The sequence below is a fragment of the Pongo abelii genome, chromosome 16 (assembly GCF_028885655.2).
Source record: "Pongo abelii isolate AG06213 chromosome 16, NHGRI_mPonAbe1-v2.0_pri, whole genome shotgun sequence".
Classification (NCBI taxonomy): Eukaryota; Metazoa; Chordata; class Mammalia; order Primates; family Hominidae; genus Pongo; species Pongo abelii.
In genome coordinates, this window is record NC_072001.2 from 88199227 (window position 1) to 88218605 (window position 19379).

General features: G+C 45.9%; 1 protein-coding gene across 8 annotated transcripts; it reads right to left on the reverse strand.

Moving 5' to 3' along the window:
- Window positions 1-7946: 7946 nt before the first annotated feature.
- Window positions 7947-19358, reverse strand: LOC100938654 (paired amphipathic helix protein Sin3a-like). 8 transcript variants are annotated; one of them, XR_010137227.1, is made up of 7 exons: window positions 18315-19357; window positions 17542-17592; window positions 16698-16827; window positions 15804-16020; window positions 12580-12723; window positions 10911-11084; window positions 7953-9796 (listed from the first exon to the last, which is right to left on the reverse strand). XR_010137227.1 is itself a non-coding variant. In XM_063716292.1 (5 exons), the coding sequence occupies exons 3-5, from the start codon at window positions 15849-15851 to the stop codon at window positions 8535-8537; spliced, it is 357 nt and encodes a 118-aa protein (XP_063572362.1). In that variant the 5' UTR covers window positions 15852-16020; window positions 16703-16827; window positions 18315-19356; the 3' UTR covers window positions 7947-8534. The 8 variants fall into 8 exon arrangements, 2 of the variants coding, with proteins under 2 accessions (XP_063572362.1, XP_063572363.1); XM_063716292.1 differs by lacking the exons at window positions 12580-12723; window positions 17542-17592 and having other exon boundaries at window positions 7947-8669; window positions 16703-16827; window positions 18315-19356; XM_063716293.1 differs by lacking the exons at window positions 12580-12723; window positions 17542-17592 and having other exon boundaries at window positions 7947-8669; window positions 18315-19356.
- Window positions 19359-19379: the final 21 nt, after the last annotated feature.

Sequence of the window (19379 nt, forward strand, 5' to 3'; positions counted from 1 at the left end):
GGGAGGCTGAGGCGGGCAGACCACCGGAGGTCAGGAGTTTCTGACAAGCCTGGCCAAAGTGGTGAAACCCCGTCTCTACTAAAAATACAAAAAGTAGCTGGGCATGGATGTGGGCACCTATAGTACCAGCTACTTGGGAGGCTGAGGGAGGAGAATCACTTGAACCGGGGAGGCGGAGGTTACAGTGAGCCGAGATCGCGCCTCTGCACTGGATCCTGGGCGACAGAGTGAGACTCCATCTCAGAAAAAAATAAAATAAAATAAAATAATAAATTACATGAATAAATTTAGGAAAGAGGCACCAAAGTTGAGATAAGGCCCACTGTTCCACGTCTGACATCTTTAATTCCTGAGTCATGGGGATAGTTAGCCAGGAACAGAGTCTTCTGACTGGAAGCTAAAACCAGCCTTTGGGGTGGGTTCAGAGAGACTGTTCAGATTCAAGATGCGAAAGCCGATGTTGCATGGTCGGAAACACCCTGATTGCAAGGACATTTTAAAAGACAATGGCGCTCAGGGAAAGAGAATGCTGTGTGTTTAAGAAGAAAAAAAAAATAGAAAGAATGGAAACAAGGAAGAAAAAGTGACCAGAGGGTAGGGCAACCATATGTTCGTTCTGGTTTGCAAGGTACAGCTAAGGTTATATCTGCTGTCCCGGTGCAATTATTAGTGTCCCCTTTCACTCTCTGAAGTGTCTGGATTTGGATGATAAAGCATATGATCACCCTATTAAAGAGAGGAAATTAGCCAGAAGACCTATGTGTCTATTTCAAACGGTGTGGATCCATCCGCAGCCGCTCTGGTGGCGCTGCCCAGCTGAGCGGTGTGCACCACCTCTGCCTAGTCCTACCCCGCCCTGCCCGGGTCTCCAGGAAGGCTGGAGCAGAACCCTTGGCTCTTGCGCTGCTCTGGTGCCACCTACAGGTTATGTGTGGGAACTGCTTCTCCCCACCCCGCTACCCACCACCCCGCCGCCCCACCCCGACCCTGGACAGCCTTGGACTTGGCCAAAAGACATTCAGAGCACGCGAAGCTCCGGTTGGGGAGTGGGCTGGATCCGACAGTGAAGTCCACGTTACAGAATCAGACGGGCCCAGCTTAAACCAACAAAGCCCAGCTCCTCCTCTTCCTACCCACTCCTGTCCTGTCTCATTTTTTAGATGGGAAACTGAAGCCTAATTCAGATTTTTCTTTGGTAGTATTATGAAGCACACAGCTGGAGCCTCCCAGGTGCCATTCCCCACATCTCTGTCTTTCCCCTAACACATTAGGATAGTGGGGAAGCAAGAGAACTTAAGCGTACTAAGCTCCTACTGTGTACTGGTCACAGAGTGGACATTTTTCTCTCCAGCCTTGCAATTGATGGGAAATAGGTGATTATACAACTGGGATACAGGATTAGAGTGGGCTAGTGATGTGCTCACAGTCTCTCAGCTGAAACTGGAACCCAGGGGTCTTTGACTCTAAAGCTAGTGCTCTTTTTGGGTCTCCAGCTTGAGCAATAGTTGCAAAATTCAAAGAGCGCCATGAAAATCTAATATTGATCCGTATAAGATTGTATTGCAAACAGAAAGATGGAGTGTCTTCCTGGGGGTGACGGGGTGGGGGGAAATTATCTCAGTTCTATGTAACCTGGGAACTCTCTGGGGAACATGAATGAAGCATGACTGATTGCAATTTGTCTGATAAACAAAATCTGTCAGAACGCGGGGCCTTGTGGGTCCTGAGTGAAGGTAAAAAACCATGGTGCTGGACATTTCCTAAGGTGTTCTTTATAAAATTACTCAGGACCTCAGTGCCTCCACATTCTTCATGACCCTAGGCAGTTTCCCTGTCTGTCTTCATTCTACTGCCTGCATCCTATCCATCAAACTGGTTTTACAGTTATGTCTCAATAAAATAAAAATCATGGTGGGAGCCATTTATACCCTAGTGAGAGTCATCTAAGATTCCCTTTTCTTCTCAGTCCTTTTAGCTGAAGTTGATTATGAGAGAGGATGGGGAGGGGAAAAGGGTCAGGGGAGCACTCTTGGAGTTTGCACTGTTTCTGGCCAATGCCCAGGCACAGTGTGAATATGTTAATCTAAATGGAGAATGCTATGCATGTTTCTCTCTATTCCCTTTGTCACCAATACCAATTCCCCAAGCAGAGCCCCGGGAGGGCTGGACTGAAGGACCTGGAGGTATTAGAAAATGCTTGGCTTTGGATTTCAGGCCAAGTTCTGCCGGTGACTTGCTGTGTAAGATCAGACAAGTCAGTTCAGCTCTCTGCACTTCAGTGACCTCATCTGTAAAAGGCTGGTCTGAACTAGCTTATTAATTTTCTTTAGGTTTTGCGATTGTTTTTGTTTTAACATCATATTCAATTCTTCCCCTATCTTTATTAAAGTATAATTGGCAAATAAAAATTGTGTACATTTACAGTGTTCAGTATGATGTTTTGATATATGCATACATTGTGAAATGATTAAATCAAGTTAATTAACATTTTAATCACCTCACATACTTTTATTATTATTTTTGTGGTGAGAACATTTAAGATCTCTTTGCTTAGAATAGTGTTTACTAGAGGTGAAGAAGGGTAACTGGGAGGGGGTAACCAAGGGGTTGGCTAACAGGTTAACAGATACAAGAGTACATGGCTGAGTGCAGTGGCTCACGCCTGTAATCCTAGCACTTTGGGAGGCTCACTTGAGTCAGGAGTTTGAGACCAGGCTGGGCAACATAGGGAGATCCACTCTCTACAAAAAATTTAAAAATTAGCCAGGCATGGTGGTGCACGCCTGTGGTCCCAGCTACTTGGGCAGCTGAGGTGGAAGGATCACTTGGGTCCAAGAGGTTAAGGCTACAGTGAGTTGTGACTGCATCACTGCATTCCAGCCTTAGGGACAGAATGAGACCCTGTCTGGGGGAAAAACAAAAACAAAAACAAAAACAAAGAGTACAGCTAGATAGGAAGAATAGTTCTAGTGTCTTTAGCACTATAGGGTGACTATAATTAATGACAATTTATTATATAGTTTTGAATAGCTAGAAGAGTGGATTTTGAATGCTACCAGAACAAAGAAACGATAAATGTTTGAGGTGGTGGAGATGCTAATTACGATTTGATCATTACCCATTGTATACATGTATAAAATATTATACCATACCCCATAAATATATACAACTATGTGTTGATTAAAAATAATAAAAGGAGGCTAGGCACAGCGGCTCATTCCTGTAATCTCAGCACTTTGGGAGGCTGAGGCGGGTGGATCACAAGGTCAGGAGATGGAGACCATCCCAGCTAACATGGTGAAACCCCGTCTCTACTAAAAATACCAAAAATTAGCCAGGCGTGGTGGCATGGGCCTGTAGTCCCAGCTACACAGGAGGCTGAGGCAGGAGAATCACTTGAACCCAGGAGGCAGAGGTTGCAGTGAGCTGAGATCGTACCACTGCACTCTAGCCTGGGTAACAGAGTGAGACTCCTTGTCAAAAATAAATAAATAAAATAAAAATAGCTGGGCGTGGTGGCTCACACCTATAATTCCAGCACTTTGGGAGGCTGAGGCAGGTGGATCATGAGGTCAGGAATTCAGGACCAGCCTGGCCAAAATGGTGAAACCCCGTCCCTACTAAAAATACAAAAACTGGCCAGGCCTGCTGGCAGATGCCTGTAATCCCAGCTACTTGGGAGGCTGAGGCAGAGACTTGTTTGAACCCGGGAGGTGGAGGTTGCAGTGAGCCGAAATTGTACAACTGCACTCCAGCCTGGGTGACAGAGCGAGACTCCGTCTCAAATAATAATAATAATAATAATAATAAAAGCAAAAAATCTACTTTCTTAGCAATTTTCAAGCATACATTATGATTAACTATAGTCATCATGCTGTACAACAGGTCTCCAGAACTTATAACATTATACTTAATTCTGATCAAAGTACTAGATACACAGAGTTAAGAACAAAATGGTATCTGGATCAAGAAATCCTCAGTAAAACAAGAAAAGAAAAAAGAACAAAATGATAATAAAAGGCTTATATCAAAAAGCATTTACTCTTCCCTTTCCTTTCTTGCCTTTGAGTCCTAATTTCCAGAGGCCATCACTTTAAGCTGATTTTGCTACTTCCTCTGGTATTTATCCTTTTTTTTTTTTTAGATGGAAATTTGCTCTTGTTGCCTGGGCTGGAGTGCAATGGTGTGATCTCCGCTCACCACAACCTCCACCTCCCGGGTTCAAGCGATTCTCCTGCCTCAGTCTCCCGAGTAGCTGGAATTACAGGCATGCACCACTACACCTGGCTAATTTTGTATTTTTAGTAGAGATGGGTTTTTTCCATGTTGGTCAGGCTGGACTTGAACTCCCGAACTCAGGTGATCCACCCACCTTGGCCTCCCAAAATGCCGGGATTACAGGTGTGAGCCACAATGCCCGGACTATCATTGTATTTCTAAAGAATGTTTATGTTTCTCTTTCTTGATTTGTTTTCTTCAGTATCTGTCAATTCCTGGCATAGCACAGTATAAGGCTTACCTTCCTTATGAGGTCTTAATTTCCTTGCCTCCATTACACCAATTTGACTGCATCAAAATCTTATGAAATCAAAAGCATTTACATTCTTGTAGCTATCTAAATATTGTTCCCTAACCCAAGTTCCGCACTGAAATTGTTTCATTTCTTTCCTTTATTCCCCCAGAGTCAATAATTGCTTTAGACTTTTTCCCTTCATTTGTTTATGTTTTTCTTTATTTTTATTTTTATTTTTTTACCAATTACCTACCAATTTTTTTCAGGTGCTTCAACCAATCTATCAAATGCCTAGTGATAATTATCCCAAAACTAAGATACACTGGATACTCTATCAGCCCCATTATTTTCCTGGAGGCTTCTCTCTCTCCGTTGCCCTCCATCCTTCTGCTCCAAACTGGACTCGTCTCTCAGCCCATGGCACGGCTGGCATCCTGGCATATCTCTGTACCATCGTGTGAATTTCCTGCTGCCTCTTCTGTGTGCATCTCCTGTTCCCTGGCCCCAGATCTTCTTTTTCCTTGGTTTATCCTCTCATTGTGTTGCAGCACATCTTCCAGTGGCTTCCTGAGAAAGAGTGAATGGAAGCCAAGCCTTCTGACCCCACATGTTTTAAAATGTCATTGTTCTACTCCAACTCCTGATTAATAGTTTGGCTGGAAATAATGCTCTAATTTAAACGTAACTTCTCCTCACATTGGGAAATATTGCTCTATTATTTTCTAGTTCCCAGTGTTGTTGGGAAGAAGTCAGTGTCATGCTGATTCTTGGCTCTTTATATATGAACTCTTTTCTCTCTATAAGATTTTAGGATTTTCTCTCTATCCTTGGTTTTCTGGAATTTCCCAGTGATGTGCCTTGTTGTAGGTCTTTCTTCATTCACTATGCTAGTCACTCAGTAGACTCTTTTGAACTAGAAAATTATGTCGTTCTATTGTGGGAAGCCACCAGCAGGTTCATGTGAGCTGGGTAATCTCATTCTTTTCTTCCAAGGACAGAGGTATCAAGGCCCTGGGAACCTTATAGGTGGATAGGGAAAGGGGGACTGAGGTGAATCCAACAAAGCTGCAGCATCCACTGAACTCATGTCCCAGTGCTAGGCTCTGCCTGAGGACAGGAGACATGGGTGAGACCCACTTCCTGCCCAGTCCCATGGTGGGGCTCAGGACACACATGGTCCAGGAGGCTCCCAGTTCCAGGCTGCATTTACATGCAACTATCTGCATGTAGCATTCAGTGAGCCACAGGACAACTTAGGGGAAGGGGTAGCTCCAGAGAGCAGGACAGGAGGGAGGTAAATAATCATGCGGTGGGGAGTGGCCTTGTGAGGAAGGGACAAAGGCAGGTGTGTGTGTATTGTGTATTGGGGGAAATGGGAAGAGCATCTGTAGTTTTGTCTGCCCCTTTTCAGGCCACTGCACCCCTTTTTTCATGAATAGTTTTTCTTTCCATGATGGACTGAATGTCTCTGTATCCTCCAAATTCAGCCCTAACCCTCTCTGTGGCTGCATTTGGAGACGAGGCCTCTCAGGAAGTCATTAAGGTTAAATGAGGTCCTAAGGGTGGGGCCCTGATTCAGTAGGATTAGTGTCCTTATAAGATGAGACACCAGAGAGTGCACTCACTCTCTCTCCATGTGCATACAAAGAAGTGGTCATGTGAGCACACAATATGGCAGCCACCTACGGGCCAAGAGAAGAGGCCTCAGAATGAAACCTACCTTCTGGCACTTTGGTCTTGGATTTCCCAGCCTCCAGAACTGTGAGAAATAAATGTTTGTGGTTTAAGCCACCCAGTCTGTGGTATTTTGGCATGGCACCCTGAAATGACTAATACATCTCCCCACCCTACTTCAACCACATGACACTAGAGAGCTTGGCAGTTCTAGTGTCCCAGCTACCCAGCCAATCCAGACTAGACCAAGCAGAAACTTTCTTCTGGAATTTTCTGAATAGGAACTAATGGAGAGGAGCCCCATCCTTTCTTGGGGGCAAAGCCAGGAAGATGGAAGCCTCACGCTACCAACAGCCTGATTCCAACCTTGTGAAGAAAGTTGCTCTGAGAGCACAAAACTGATCTGCAGATTGAGGTGGAGACAGAGACAAGGGAAGGAGGCTGCAAATCCTGACAGTGCTGGTGACTCTGAGTCCAGGTATTCCTGAGGCCCAGCTGTTCCCTGCCCTGTGCATGGCTAACTTACTGACCAACGAACTTCCCTTCTTGCCTAAGCCAACTCGAGTGAATTTTCTGTCACTCATACCCAAAAAGCCCTGACTATAATGGCAGGGCATGGCAGGGCTGGGCTGGCCAGAGCAGAGGACAGTGTGGGTGGAATCAGCTGTAACAGGCACACAGGAAGTATAGTTATCACATAAACTCCATGAGGTCTTCCTCCAGCCCCAGCTGTGAGCAGGGCTGGGTTCATATGCTCAGTAGGTCAGAGTGAGGAATTTGGTCAGAGGTGCCATGCTCAGAGCCATCTTTCTATAAGCCAGACTCTTCAGCATCAAAGGCCTTGCCACCAGAGACAGTTTTAGTCATATCTTGGGTTCAATTGATCAATTGCTGTTCTCCTATTTTCAGAATCTTTACACTAGGCTGCCCCACGTGGGTGTTAGGAAGCCACAGGCATCCTGGCCAGAAGCCCAGACCACAAAAAGGGTTCCTGCCAGCCTGGCCAGGGTTCCAGAGGGCAGGACTGAGGGGTGGTGGGAGGAGCCCAGCCTGGGCAGTTGTGACATGTACACCACTCTTGATCTGTCTCCTGGAACTTTTCACCCCTCAAGTTTGGGCCCCAATGGGGCACACATGGGAAAGACAAAGAATGCCCATGTCTCCAACTAGTTTCCCCATCAGAAGTGATTATTGCACCAAGCTCCCCCCTGTATTAAAACTGGACAGACCAAGGGCCACTTTCCTAATGGATGGGTCTTCTTGGTCCATCTCTTGCTCCCAAACAGAGCTCCCTCCCTGAGACGGGAATGTGCCATTCCAGGAGAGGTCTTTTGACCCAGCCTCCAGCCAAAGCCAGTCTCCCTGCCATGCAGGCCCTAGAGTTACACTGGAGGGTGACAGGCCTCACCTGGAAATTTCTTGCTGAAAATTGTCAGTTTCCCACACAAGTGCAGCCTGGCAGTTTAATTCAAATTAAACCCAGAAGGAGACTGCTGCTTCAGTCTCAACTGCTTGAAAATTAGGCCATGTAGAGCTTTTGTTTGCTGGAAACTGTGGAGTCAGACATTGTGCAGATTGACCCAGTAGCTATAGCAAGAACACACATAGGACATCAACCAATGATAAGTGTGCACACACACACATGCACACAGCAGGAAATTGAGAAACAAACTATTTTAATGTCAGGTGTCATGGAAGTTTTGTGTCATTTCCCCAAAAAACACACATTTGATTTTATGATTTAGTCTTGTTTTTATTTAGAATTACTTAAGGAAAAGGAGAACTGAATGCAGTGGCTCATACCTGTAATCCCAGCACTTTGGGAGGCTGAGGCAGGAGGATGACTTGAGCCCGGGAGTTTGAGACCAGCCTGGGCAACATGGTGAAACCCCATCTCTATAAAAAATACAAAAATTAGCCAGATGTTGTAGCGTGTGCCTGTGGTCCCAGCTATCCAGGAGACTGAGGTGGGACGATCGTCTGAGCCCAGGAGGCAGAGATTGCAGTGAACTGAGATCACGTCACTGCACTCCAGCCTGGGTGACAGGATGAGATCCCATCTCAAAAAGAAAGAAAGAGAGAAAGGAAGAGAGAAAAAGAGAAAGAGAAAAGAAAAGAAAAGAAAGGGGAGGGGAAGCGAAGGGAGGGGAAGAGAGGGGAGGGGAGGAGAGGAGAAGAATAGGATCCTGATAGCTGGTATGCGGAAACTTAAGTGGATACATCTGAGAACTTTGAGCCTCCAGTTTCCACGGAATGCTCTGGTCTAAAAGAAGTAGCCCCTTTCCTTGCTAAGAGAAGGGCAGCTTCCCCTTGCCTGGAGACTAGGCAAAGAGCCTCCAACAAGGCCTCACAGCAGGATGAGGCGTGTCATCGTTGCTGCCCCACACTGACACCAGACTATGGCCTTATCATGGCCCAAGGTCACAATCACAATCTGCTCTGGGAGAATGATTTTTTTTGCCAAAAATGTTGTAGGGGCTGCCTGGTGACAAAAAAAAAAGAAATCCATACTTAAAAGCGACATATCAATAGAGGCAAGCAAAACATGTTTTGCACAAAACAACTATCAATGGTGATGGCACGTGGATCTCCTCTTTCAGAACCCTGAGATTCTCAGTGCTGTTACCCTAAGGGCTTTCTGCAGAGGAGGTAACTATCAGAATCACATGGAGAATATCAGAGCCTAGAAGGAAACTTGAGATTTTTTTTATTTCAACCTTCTTCATTTACACAGAGACAAAACTGAAATTCAGAGAGTTCTGGTTTCTCAAGGCACACCACTAGTCAATAAACACACAGAGCCAGAAGCTAGATCTAGCTCAGTGTTCTTTTAAAGCTTTAAAATTTCCTCTCTGCTAGTAAAGCTTACAGCCTGGCAAGAATATAATATATACACACAAATACAGTTATAATGGTGAAAACTTGGAAACAACTTAAATGTCCAACAATACAGGCATTAATTCCCTATAAAGTGAATATCAAATAGCCATAGAAAGGCATTAAAGACCCAGAAGTGTTGCTAATTGAGCAAAAATACACCATTTCCGGTCAGATGCAGTGGCTCAAACCTGTAATCCCAGCACTTGGAGGCTGAAGCGGGCAGATCACTCAAGTCCAGGAGTTTGAGACCAGCCTGGCCAACATGGCGAAAGCACATTGTAAGGTACACGGATGTGCTTTGGTCAAGGAATAGGCCGAGGTGGATATCCAGGCCTGCGTGACTCACGAGTTTGGCATGCAAGCACACAGCTCCACTTGTAATATAACCTGTGTGTAAGTTAATTCCTGGCTTTATGCCACTATTGTCTGTAAAAAGTATAACTGCCCTGTTGATGCTGTGCATGAGACATGGCTCTTCGGGGCTTGGCTCAGTTTGGCTCAACATGGCTTGACGTGACGAGCGCACTGGCACCCAGAGAAAGAGACAGCCAAAGCTGTCCATCCTGTAGAGAGATGGGAGGGAGCCAGGACACAGCTGGGCTTGCTCATGCCCAGGGAGAGAAGGAGTTAAGCTGCTGATCCTGAAGGCAAGGGAGCGTCGGCTGCACAGCTGTGTGTGGGGGCAGCTGGCTCAAGCAGCTGAGACAGGGCGAGCAGTTTAAGAGTAAGCTGCTAATAAGAAAGCTAGTGTAAGAAAGCTGTTAATGAGAGCTGCTGCTGAGTAAAACTATCTCTCACCTGCCTATGGCCCCCGCCCCGAGTGTTCTTTCTGCTCACCCACCCGCTCCCCTCAGACTTCACCATGGGCTGGACCTGGACCCTGGGATCTGACACACATCTCTACTAAAAATACAAAAATTAGCTGGTGTGGTGGCACATGCCTGTAATTCCAGCTACTAGGGTGGCTGAGGCACAATGATCGCTTGAACCCAGGAGGCAGAGGTTGCAGTGAGCCAAGATCATGCCACTGCACTGCAACCTGTGCAACAGAGCCTGACCCTGTCTCTAAATAAATAAATAAAGACCATTTGTCCAGTATAAACTCTTTCAAAATATATACTCAAGCATAGGAAAGTCTAGAAATGTCTTCAATGGTAATTTCAGGAAAGAATTCTACGGTGACTTTTTTTGGTTATCTGCATTTTTTTTTTTTTTTTTTTTTGAGATAGGGTCTTACTCTGTCACCCAGGCTGGAATATAGTGATGTGATCAGGGCTCACTGCAACCTTGACCTCCCAGGCTTAAGCAATTCTCCCACGTCTGTCTCTTGAGTAGCTGGGACTACAGGCGCGTGCCACCACACCTGGCTAATTTTTGTATTCTTGTATTTTTTGCAAAGATGGGGTTTTGCCATGTTGCCCAAGCTGGTCTCAAGCGATCTACCCACCTCGGCCTCCCAGAGTGCTGGGATTACAAGTGTGAGCCACGTGTGCCAGGCCTAGACCATGACCATGGGTTTCATGTACCAACTTTTTTTTTTAACAATAATATATACAAAGCATACTATGAAAAATGTTCAGAGAAAAAGAATACAAAATTGTAAAAATCATATATAACTAGTTTTTTTTTTTTTTTTCTTAAGGTAAGAAAGAAACAAAATAGATTGTCCAGGAAGATGGTTACTTCCACTTTGTATTTCTCTGGTGAACTCATTAGGAACTCTAAAAAGTTCCAGGAGTAGAATCACGGGGTCAAAGTACCCTGGCTATAACTTCCAATTCAGAGAATCCTAACAACTTACATTGTCACCAGCAAGGTCTTTGACTACATGAGCAACTCTCACCTTAAAGCATTTCTCATCTGACATTAGCTGCTCGGCTTTCTGTGGATACATTGATTCCAGGAGGCTTCTTGAGTTCTGTGTGTTCAGCTGGCCTCCGGTGGCCCCATTATTATTTTCTGCCAGGTAAAGGTCAGTCACCTGCACACAGACCTCATCACTCACGATATGCTGCAGCTGGAATCAAACAATGGCAAGCTGTCAGTGAACACAGAAAACATTTCTTCATTACACAGTCAGTGTTCCTTTGACTGATCCAGTCACTCAACACTCAACTCAAAAAAGGTTTTGGTTTTATTTGGCTGGCAAGTTTAGAAAATTCTTCACACAAACCACTGTATCATTTTCTCGGAGAATAATCAAGCTAAGATTTTCAACCATATCAGTGGTTCACTGTAAAACTTTCATATCTATTTAAAATAAAAACCATAGAGAACTCAGGTTAATGTACTGTTTATTTAAAATTCTAAGGATCTTTAAATAATTTTCCATAGGTCATATTTTTATTGCATTTTAAAATCATTTAGAATTTGCTTTCATACATATTCTCTCTCATTTGATCCTCACAGCTGCCCTGTGAAGCAGGTTGGAGAGAGAGTTGGGACCTGTTAGGAGACAAATTTACACAATGCATAAGAAAGCTCACTGTGAGCTGGGGTGAGGAGGGGGGACTTGGAGAATCATGAATGTAGTATCTATGTCTTTATTCCCAGCCCAACTACAAAGCCTGAAACTCATTAGGTATTTAAGAAATAGCTGCTGAATTATTGCCTAGGGGTGCTCAGCTGAAGAAGTAGGGCTGGGACTAACAGTCAAGCTTCCTGACTCCTAGCTCAATACTTTTCCAAACACACACCTGTTTTTCTATATTTGATAGAAAGTACAGTGCTTAAGTTGTACATAATGTTATCTCACTTTTAATACAGGCCAATCATGATTGACTATATGTAGCTTTTGTGACAATCTTAGGAAACTAATGATTAGAAAGTTGAACCTTTCAGAGTTCCCATTCTCATGTCATATGCTATTTCTATTTTGAAATAAAAATCCTTCCAAATGAAACTTTATCCATCAAAATGACAGAGAAGTGAAAAATAGATGCAAGAAGAAAGCAAAACATTAATTTCATTATCAGCCAGGCGTGGTAGCTCATGCCTGTAATCCCGGCACTTCCGGAGGCTGAGGCGGGTGGATCATGAGGTCAGGAGATCGAGACCATCTTGGCTAATATGGTGAAACCCTGACTCTACTAAAAATACAAAAAATTAGCTGGGCGTGGTGGCAGGCACCTGTAGTCCCAACTACTCAGAAGGCTGAGGCAAGAGAATGGCGTGAACCTGGAAGGCAGAGCTTGCAGTGAGCTGAGATCCTACCACTGCACTCCAGCCTGGGCAACAGAGTGAGATTCCATCTCAAAAAAAAAAAAAAAAAAAAAAAAAATTTGGGCCTGGTAGTTAAAAATCAACCCCTGACCTAACTGCTTGTGTTATCTATAGATTCCAGACATTGTATGGAAAAGCATTGTGAAAATCCCTGTCCTGTTCTGTTCCATTCCAATTACTGGTGCATGCAGCCCCCAGTCACATACCCCCTGCTTCCTCAATTGATCACGACCCTCTTACACAGACCCCCTTAGAGTTGTAAGCCCTTAAAAGGGACAGGCATTGCTCACCTGGGGAGCATGGCTTTTGAGATGCAAGTCTGATTAAGCTCCCAGCTGAATAAAGCTCCTTCCTTCTTTAACCTGGTGTCTGAGGAGTTTTGTCTGCAGCTCGTCCTGCTACAATATGTCATGGACCAACCTCAAAAACATTAGCTAAGTAAAAAAGCCAGACACGAGACCACATATTGTATAATTCCATTTATTTGAAATGTCCAAAAAAGGCAAATTTATAGAGAAAGAAATGGGCTGATTTACCTCAAGAGGCAGGGATTCAAGCTTTCTAGACTATATGTGATACATACATGAGAATAAATAAGGAAAAGAAAAGAAATTTAAATAGAAATAAATGAAAATAATACTTCTCCCTGATTATAAAGAAAACCACATTCTTTTTCTAATAATTTGGAAGACAAAATATGAAGAAAAGTCTTTAATTTTGCCACTCAAAACATTCTGGTTTCTTGCTTTTTGTACTTTTTTATGCATATACACATTTTAAAAAGTAGAATCATTACATAGTGTTTTGTCACTAGGTTTTGGGCATATTTCTATGGCAGTAAATCTATCCTTGGCATCATCATTTTTAATAGCTCAATGTATATTAACTTAATCATTGCCACCCCAGAAGTAAATTTTCTTATATATATTTTTTAGTGGATTAGAGCAAGCATTTTTGGATTGAATTCATAGAAGTAGAATTTCTGGAGGAAAATAACATAAAACAGTTTTAGGGTTTTTAATATAAATTTTCAAATTATCCTGCAGAAAAATTGGTTCAGTTTATACTCCCATCAACAGGGGCAGAGCTCCAGTTTCCCCCTTCCATCCTTTGTCCTCTTTGCTGGTCTTTAAGCAGAAAATCTGATTGTGTTCATTATATTTATTTGGCTTCTAATGCTTCTGAATCTTTTTTTTTTTTTGGAGACAGAGTCTTCCAGGCTGGAGTGCAGTGGTGCAATCTCAGCTCACTGCAATGTTTGCCTCCTGGGTTCAAGCTATTTTCCTGCCTCAGCCTCCCAAGTAGCTGGGATTACAGGTATCCACCACCATGCCTGGCTAATGTTTGTATTTTTAGTAAAGACAGGGTTTCACCATGTTGGCCAGGCTGGTCTCACATTCCTGATCTCAGGTGATCCTCCTGCCTTGGCCTCCCAGAGTTTTGGGATTATAGGCATGAGCCACCACACCCAGCCAGCACAGCTAACTTCTTTTTTTTTTTTTTTTTTTTGAGACAGAGTCTCACTGTGTTGCCCAGGCTGGAGTGCAGTGGCCCGATCTCGGCTCACTGTAAGCTCCGCCTCCCGGGTTCACGCCATTCTCCTGCCTCAGCCTCCTGAGTAGGTGGGACTACAGGCGCCTGCCACCATGCCCGGCTAATTTTTTTGTATTTTCAGTAGAGACGGGGTTTCACTGTGTTAGCCAGGATGGTCTCGATCTCCTGACCTCGTGATCCGCCCGTCTCAGCCTCCCAAAGTGCTGGGATTACAGGTGTGAGCCACTGCACCTGGCCACAGCTAACTTCTAATGAGGCCACCTTAGACAAGTTACTTACTGTCTCTGAGTGCAGTGGTGCAGTCATGGCTCACTGTAACCTTGATCACCTAGACTCAAGAGATCCTCCCGCCTCAGCCTCGTGAGTAGCTGGGACTACATGCCTGCACTACCACACCCAGTTAATTTTTCTAGTTTTTGTAGAGAGAGAGTTTTGCTATGTTGCCTAGGCTGGTCTTGAATTCCTGGCCTCAAGCAATCCTCCTGCCTTGGCCTCCCAAAGTGCTGGAATTACAGGCATGAGCCACCATGCCCACATTTTCTTTTCCAAGCTATATAGAGGATGCTGCATGTATCCTTCTGGAACTTGTTTTTTTCACTTAATATTATATTGCTAAGATTCATCCTTATTGTTGTTTATAGCTGGCATTCGTTCTTTTTGAATGTTGTGACATCACCAGAAGATAGAGATCCTGAGATCTCTTAAGAACTGCTGCTGGGAGTATACACTGGTATAACCACTTTGGAAAACAGTTTGGCTCCATCTCATAAGGCTGAATATTCACACTTCTCCCAGCTCAGCAATTCTACTCTACATCCAAGAGAAATTCTTGCCTATATAAAACAATATAAAACAGGGGATGTGGACAAGGAATGTTCCTAACAACTCTGTTCAAAATAGCAAAAACCTATTTCCCATCAACTGGAGAGTGAGTGACTAAATTGTGCTTTTTATTCCCTTTGACTTCCTGTAGTCTTATGATGCAAGTGGCTTTCCCATGGCTAGCTTGGGGAGGGGGATACTCTTGGCAATGGAGTCTGGGGTGGCAGTCATGCTTAGCTCTAGGGCAATCAGTGCTGCCCAAAACAAAAGTAAATAGAACAAGGTGCCCCACTGAGCCAATGCCCTGGGTCCCTGGAGGTACAGGTTTGTACCTGGAGGAAATAGCCATCACACAAATCAATCTTTTCAAATGCTTCTGTCACTGGGCTGAGTCCAAAGGATACCCTTTCCCAAAACATTACAAAGTTTATTGGGGCTACCATTTATCGAGCATTTATCATGTGCCTGATCATGTACTAGTGTACTAATTGCATGCATTATTTCATTTATTTATTTATTTACTTACTTATTCATTTATTTGAGATAGGGTCTCTCTCTGTTGCCTGGGCTGGAGTGCAGTGGCGCGATCATGGCTCACTGCAGCCTCAAACTCCTGGGCTCAAGTGGTCTCACCTCAGCCTCCCGAGTAGCTGGGAATACAGGCATAAACCATCAAGTCCAGCTAATTTTTTAAAAAACATTTTTGGGCTGGGCAGGTGGCTCATGCCTGTAATCCCAGCGCTTTGGGAAGCCTAGGCAGGTGGATCCCAAGGTCAGGATATCAAGACCATCCTGGCTAACATGGTGAAACCCTGTTTCTACTAAAAATGCAAAAAATTAGCTTGGTGTGGTGGCCGGTGCCTGTAGTCTCAGCTACTCCAGAGGCTGAGGTGGGAGAATGGCATGAACCCAGGAGGCAGAGTTTGCAGTGAACCGAGATCATGCCACTGCACTCCAGCCTGGGCAACAGAGTGAGACTCCATCTCAAAAAGCAAAACAAAACAAAACAAAAAACATTTTCATAGAAATGAGGTCTGGCTTTGTTGTCCAGGCTAGTCTCAAACTCCTGGCTTCAAGTGATCCTCCCCCTTCAGCCTTATTATTTCATTTAATCTTCACCATCACCCTATAAGAGTACCTGGGGGTAGATGCTCCACACAGTAGCAATGTAGCAACCTCCACTCATAGTGACAATGAGACTCAGTGTAGTCAAGCAACTTCTTGAAGGTCACACAGCTGGAGGGTGGCTGAGCCAGGATGAAGACCTAGGACTCTAAAGCTGGTGTGCCAGTAAATGAGAAAAGTCTCTGAGGGTTCAGGATAGCTTCCTCCCAAGAAATCTTTCTCCAAAGGTTCTAAAAACAATGACAGATCCATCTTTCATAAAGCAGACAAAACTAGCAGTCCGTTCCTTTTAGAGTGGGGCGTAAAGGTTAGCTAAGCTCCAGGGCATCCCATTTTAATCCCACATATTTATAAGGCAACTGCCAGCACAGCAGCTCAAACCTAAAGAACCCTGCACAGCTGTCTCTGTGGGGCATGGCGTGTCCATGGATGTAAAGATGTTCCAATGTGTGCTTACAGGCCAGTGGCATCACCCTCAGTCACTGTCAAAGGGCAGCTAGGCCCTGCCTGCTAAGCACCATCGTGAGAATCTGCTGAGATTTCTAATTAGTTTATCTGTTGTTTGCAGTGAAAGATGCCCTGAAAAGAAGGGGTGTGGGTGGGAAGAGTTCTGATTTGAGGTCCCCTGATCCAGGCATGATCTTCTTCCCCAGTTGTAGGAATCAGGGGACTCTATCTGTAAATGTAGGTTCAAGCCATGCCCCCCAGCTCCCTCTTTCAACCAGGTGCCACCTTCTGCTTCTTTTCCATAGACAGCCTAGAGCTGCCAGCAGTCCCTTAGGATCTGTGGCCTCAGGCCTGGTTTAATTTTTTCCTCTCCAAAGAGCCATCTGTAGGGCCAGAGGCTGGCAAAGCCTGACTCATTACTGGATGCCAGTTCCTTTGCCTGACTTTCAGTGATTCCTACCTTACCCTGGGGTTTTATGTTGCTTGTCTCAACACTATCATTTCTCATTCCTCCACAAGTTGAATTGCTCACTCCAGCCCCTTGAGGCATGCTCTTCTTGACGCAGTTAGCTTTAGGCAAATGGTTGGTGCTAAAAAGAAAAAAAATAAAAGAGCATTATATCATTTTCATTGATTAACAAAAGTGATGGCTCCACTGCAAAGTAAAGTTGATACTCCTGGGCCTCTGAGTTCAAGAGCCTTTTAGACAAATGGCTCTGGGCTAAAACATGATCATGCACACAACATGCATCTGTCTGGGTCTGATGAGATAATCTGGATACTTGGTTGTTATCCTTGAGCATTTTCCTGCCTCATTAATGCATGTGTAGCCAGCACAATAATAATCATAGCTAATAATGGCTAAAGCTGAGGGCTTTCCTGAGCCAGGCAGTGGCTTTAAAACTTTAAAGTGGCTTTTAAAACTTTAACAGCTAAAGCTGAGGACTTTCCTGAGCCAGATAGTGGCTTTAAAACTTTAAAGTTTTCACATGGACCCTCATTGAATAATTTCTGTTTTTCAGATCAAGAAACTGAGACTTACTATCACATTTGGGATTAAGTTAAAAAAAAAAGAAAAAAAGAAACTGAGGCTTAAAGCTGTCAAGTATTTCACAGTCAGCAAGTGGCTAAATCAGAACTTGAACCCAGGCAGTCTAGCCCTGGGATCCTGTGCCCTTACCCATTATCCAGTGTTGGCTACACAAAACTAATGAGTACATATTTTCAACTATAGTTTAAGTGGGTGACATATTTTTTGCTATATTTTATGTGGGTGACTTTCAGTTTGGGGGTATTCTACTTACACAATCTATTGAGCTGGATATTAACTGAGAACAAACAGAAACTAATGAACTCTGAAAAACATAAAACATGAGCAACATGATGTCACTGCAAAAGACAAAACAGCACATAGCCTTCTTGTGACTGTATTTTGCTGACAGTCCATGAGCTATAATAGCCTGAACTCAGCAGTGCTGTTCCCTTGGGAGACAGACAGACAGACAGACACACACACACACACACACACACACACACGAGTTGGTGGTTTTCTGCCCCCCCACCCCCACCCCAACACACACACGAGTTGGTGGTTGTGCTGCCCGGAGCCTCCAGTTCGCGAGTGTGAAGAACGGACCAGATGGGTCCAACAGTGCTGGGTAAGGCGAGGACGGGGCAGCCGGAAGCGCGCGCATGCTCTGGACTCGTGCACCCGCCGAAACGGGTGCGCACCGGGCGCGCGGGGGTGAGGGGTGAGGGGTGAGGGGTGTGAGGGGCGAGAGGGACGGGAGCGGGGTAAGGGCAGCCCTTTCCCAGGCGATAGAAGGGACGGCTGTGCTGTTGCCCTTTTAAGCTGCGGCTTGACAGGAGCAGCGCCTCCTGTCGGTGGAGTCTGTTACAAGGGGAGCAGCCGCCCAGGCCGCCACACAGCTCCCCGCAGAGGCCTCGGTGCCCCTTGCCATTTTCCAGCCCTACTCCGACTAGAGTCGAGGCAGCGGGGAGAGGCGGAGCTGGGAAAGCGCCGCCGAGAGGTCTCGCGGGTGGTCGCGGCCATGACAGCGGCTCCCGACCTGCTCACCTTCCGCGTCCCTCCCGCCAGAGGTGAGAGTAAAATGTCCGTGTCGGGGTGCAAGGCCAAGCTGAAGTTGCTGGCCTCTGTCTTCCACAAGAACCAGGAGCCACCGCCGCAGCTCAGGCTCCACTGCAACACCACGGTGAGGCGCCCAGTGGCGGCCTCACGGGGCAGGGCGAGGGCGGAGAGGAGGCCCCCGGAGTCCCGGGACAAAGTGGAGCCTGCCCGGGAGAGGCCCCGGTTCCCCTGGCGGGGCAAGCGCGCCCCCTTCTCCCGCGACTGGCCCGCCCCGCTGCGTGAGGCTTGGGTGGGAGGAGGGGGAGGGCGCGTCTCTCTGGCTTTTTGCGCGGGGCTGGCTTGGGGGCTGCGGGCACCTCTCGCCCCAGTCGCCGCGCCCCGAGGTGGGAGCCCGCGTCGCCCGCAGCCCTTTCGGGGCCCATGGTCGCCCTCAGTCAGCCAGCCTGCTCCCCGGGACCGCGACGGGGCGTGGCAGGGCGGCTCCGGCTGTTGTTTGAGCCCAGGCGGGGAAGGGGAAAAGGCCTTTAAGATTTTCGGGTTTTTGGCCGAGCGCAGTGCTCATTCCTGTAATCCCAGCACTTTGGGAGACTGAGGCAGCTGGATCGCCTGAGGTCAGGAGTTCTAGACCAGCCTGGCCAACATGGTAAAACCCTGTCTCTACTAAAAATACAAAAATTAGCCGGGCATGGTGGCAGGCGCTTGTTGAGATGGAGTCTCACTCTGTCGCCCAGGCTGGAGTGCAGTGGGGCGATCTCGGCTTACTGCAGCCTCCGTCTCTTGACAGTCCATGGGTTCAAGCGATTCTCCTGCCTCAGCCTCCCGAGTAGCTGGGATTACAGGCGCCTGACACCACGCCTGGCTAACTTTTGTGTTGTTTAGTAGAGACCGGGTTTCATCATGTTGGCCAGGCTGGTCTCGAACTCCTGACGTCAAATGACCCATCTCTGCCTCCCAAAGTTCTGGGATTACAGGCCTGAGCCACCGCGCCCTGATCCAAGGCCCTTAAGCTTAAACGCCTCATTCTTCACTCAGGTTTTCCTTGTTCCCGCATGT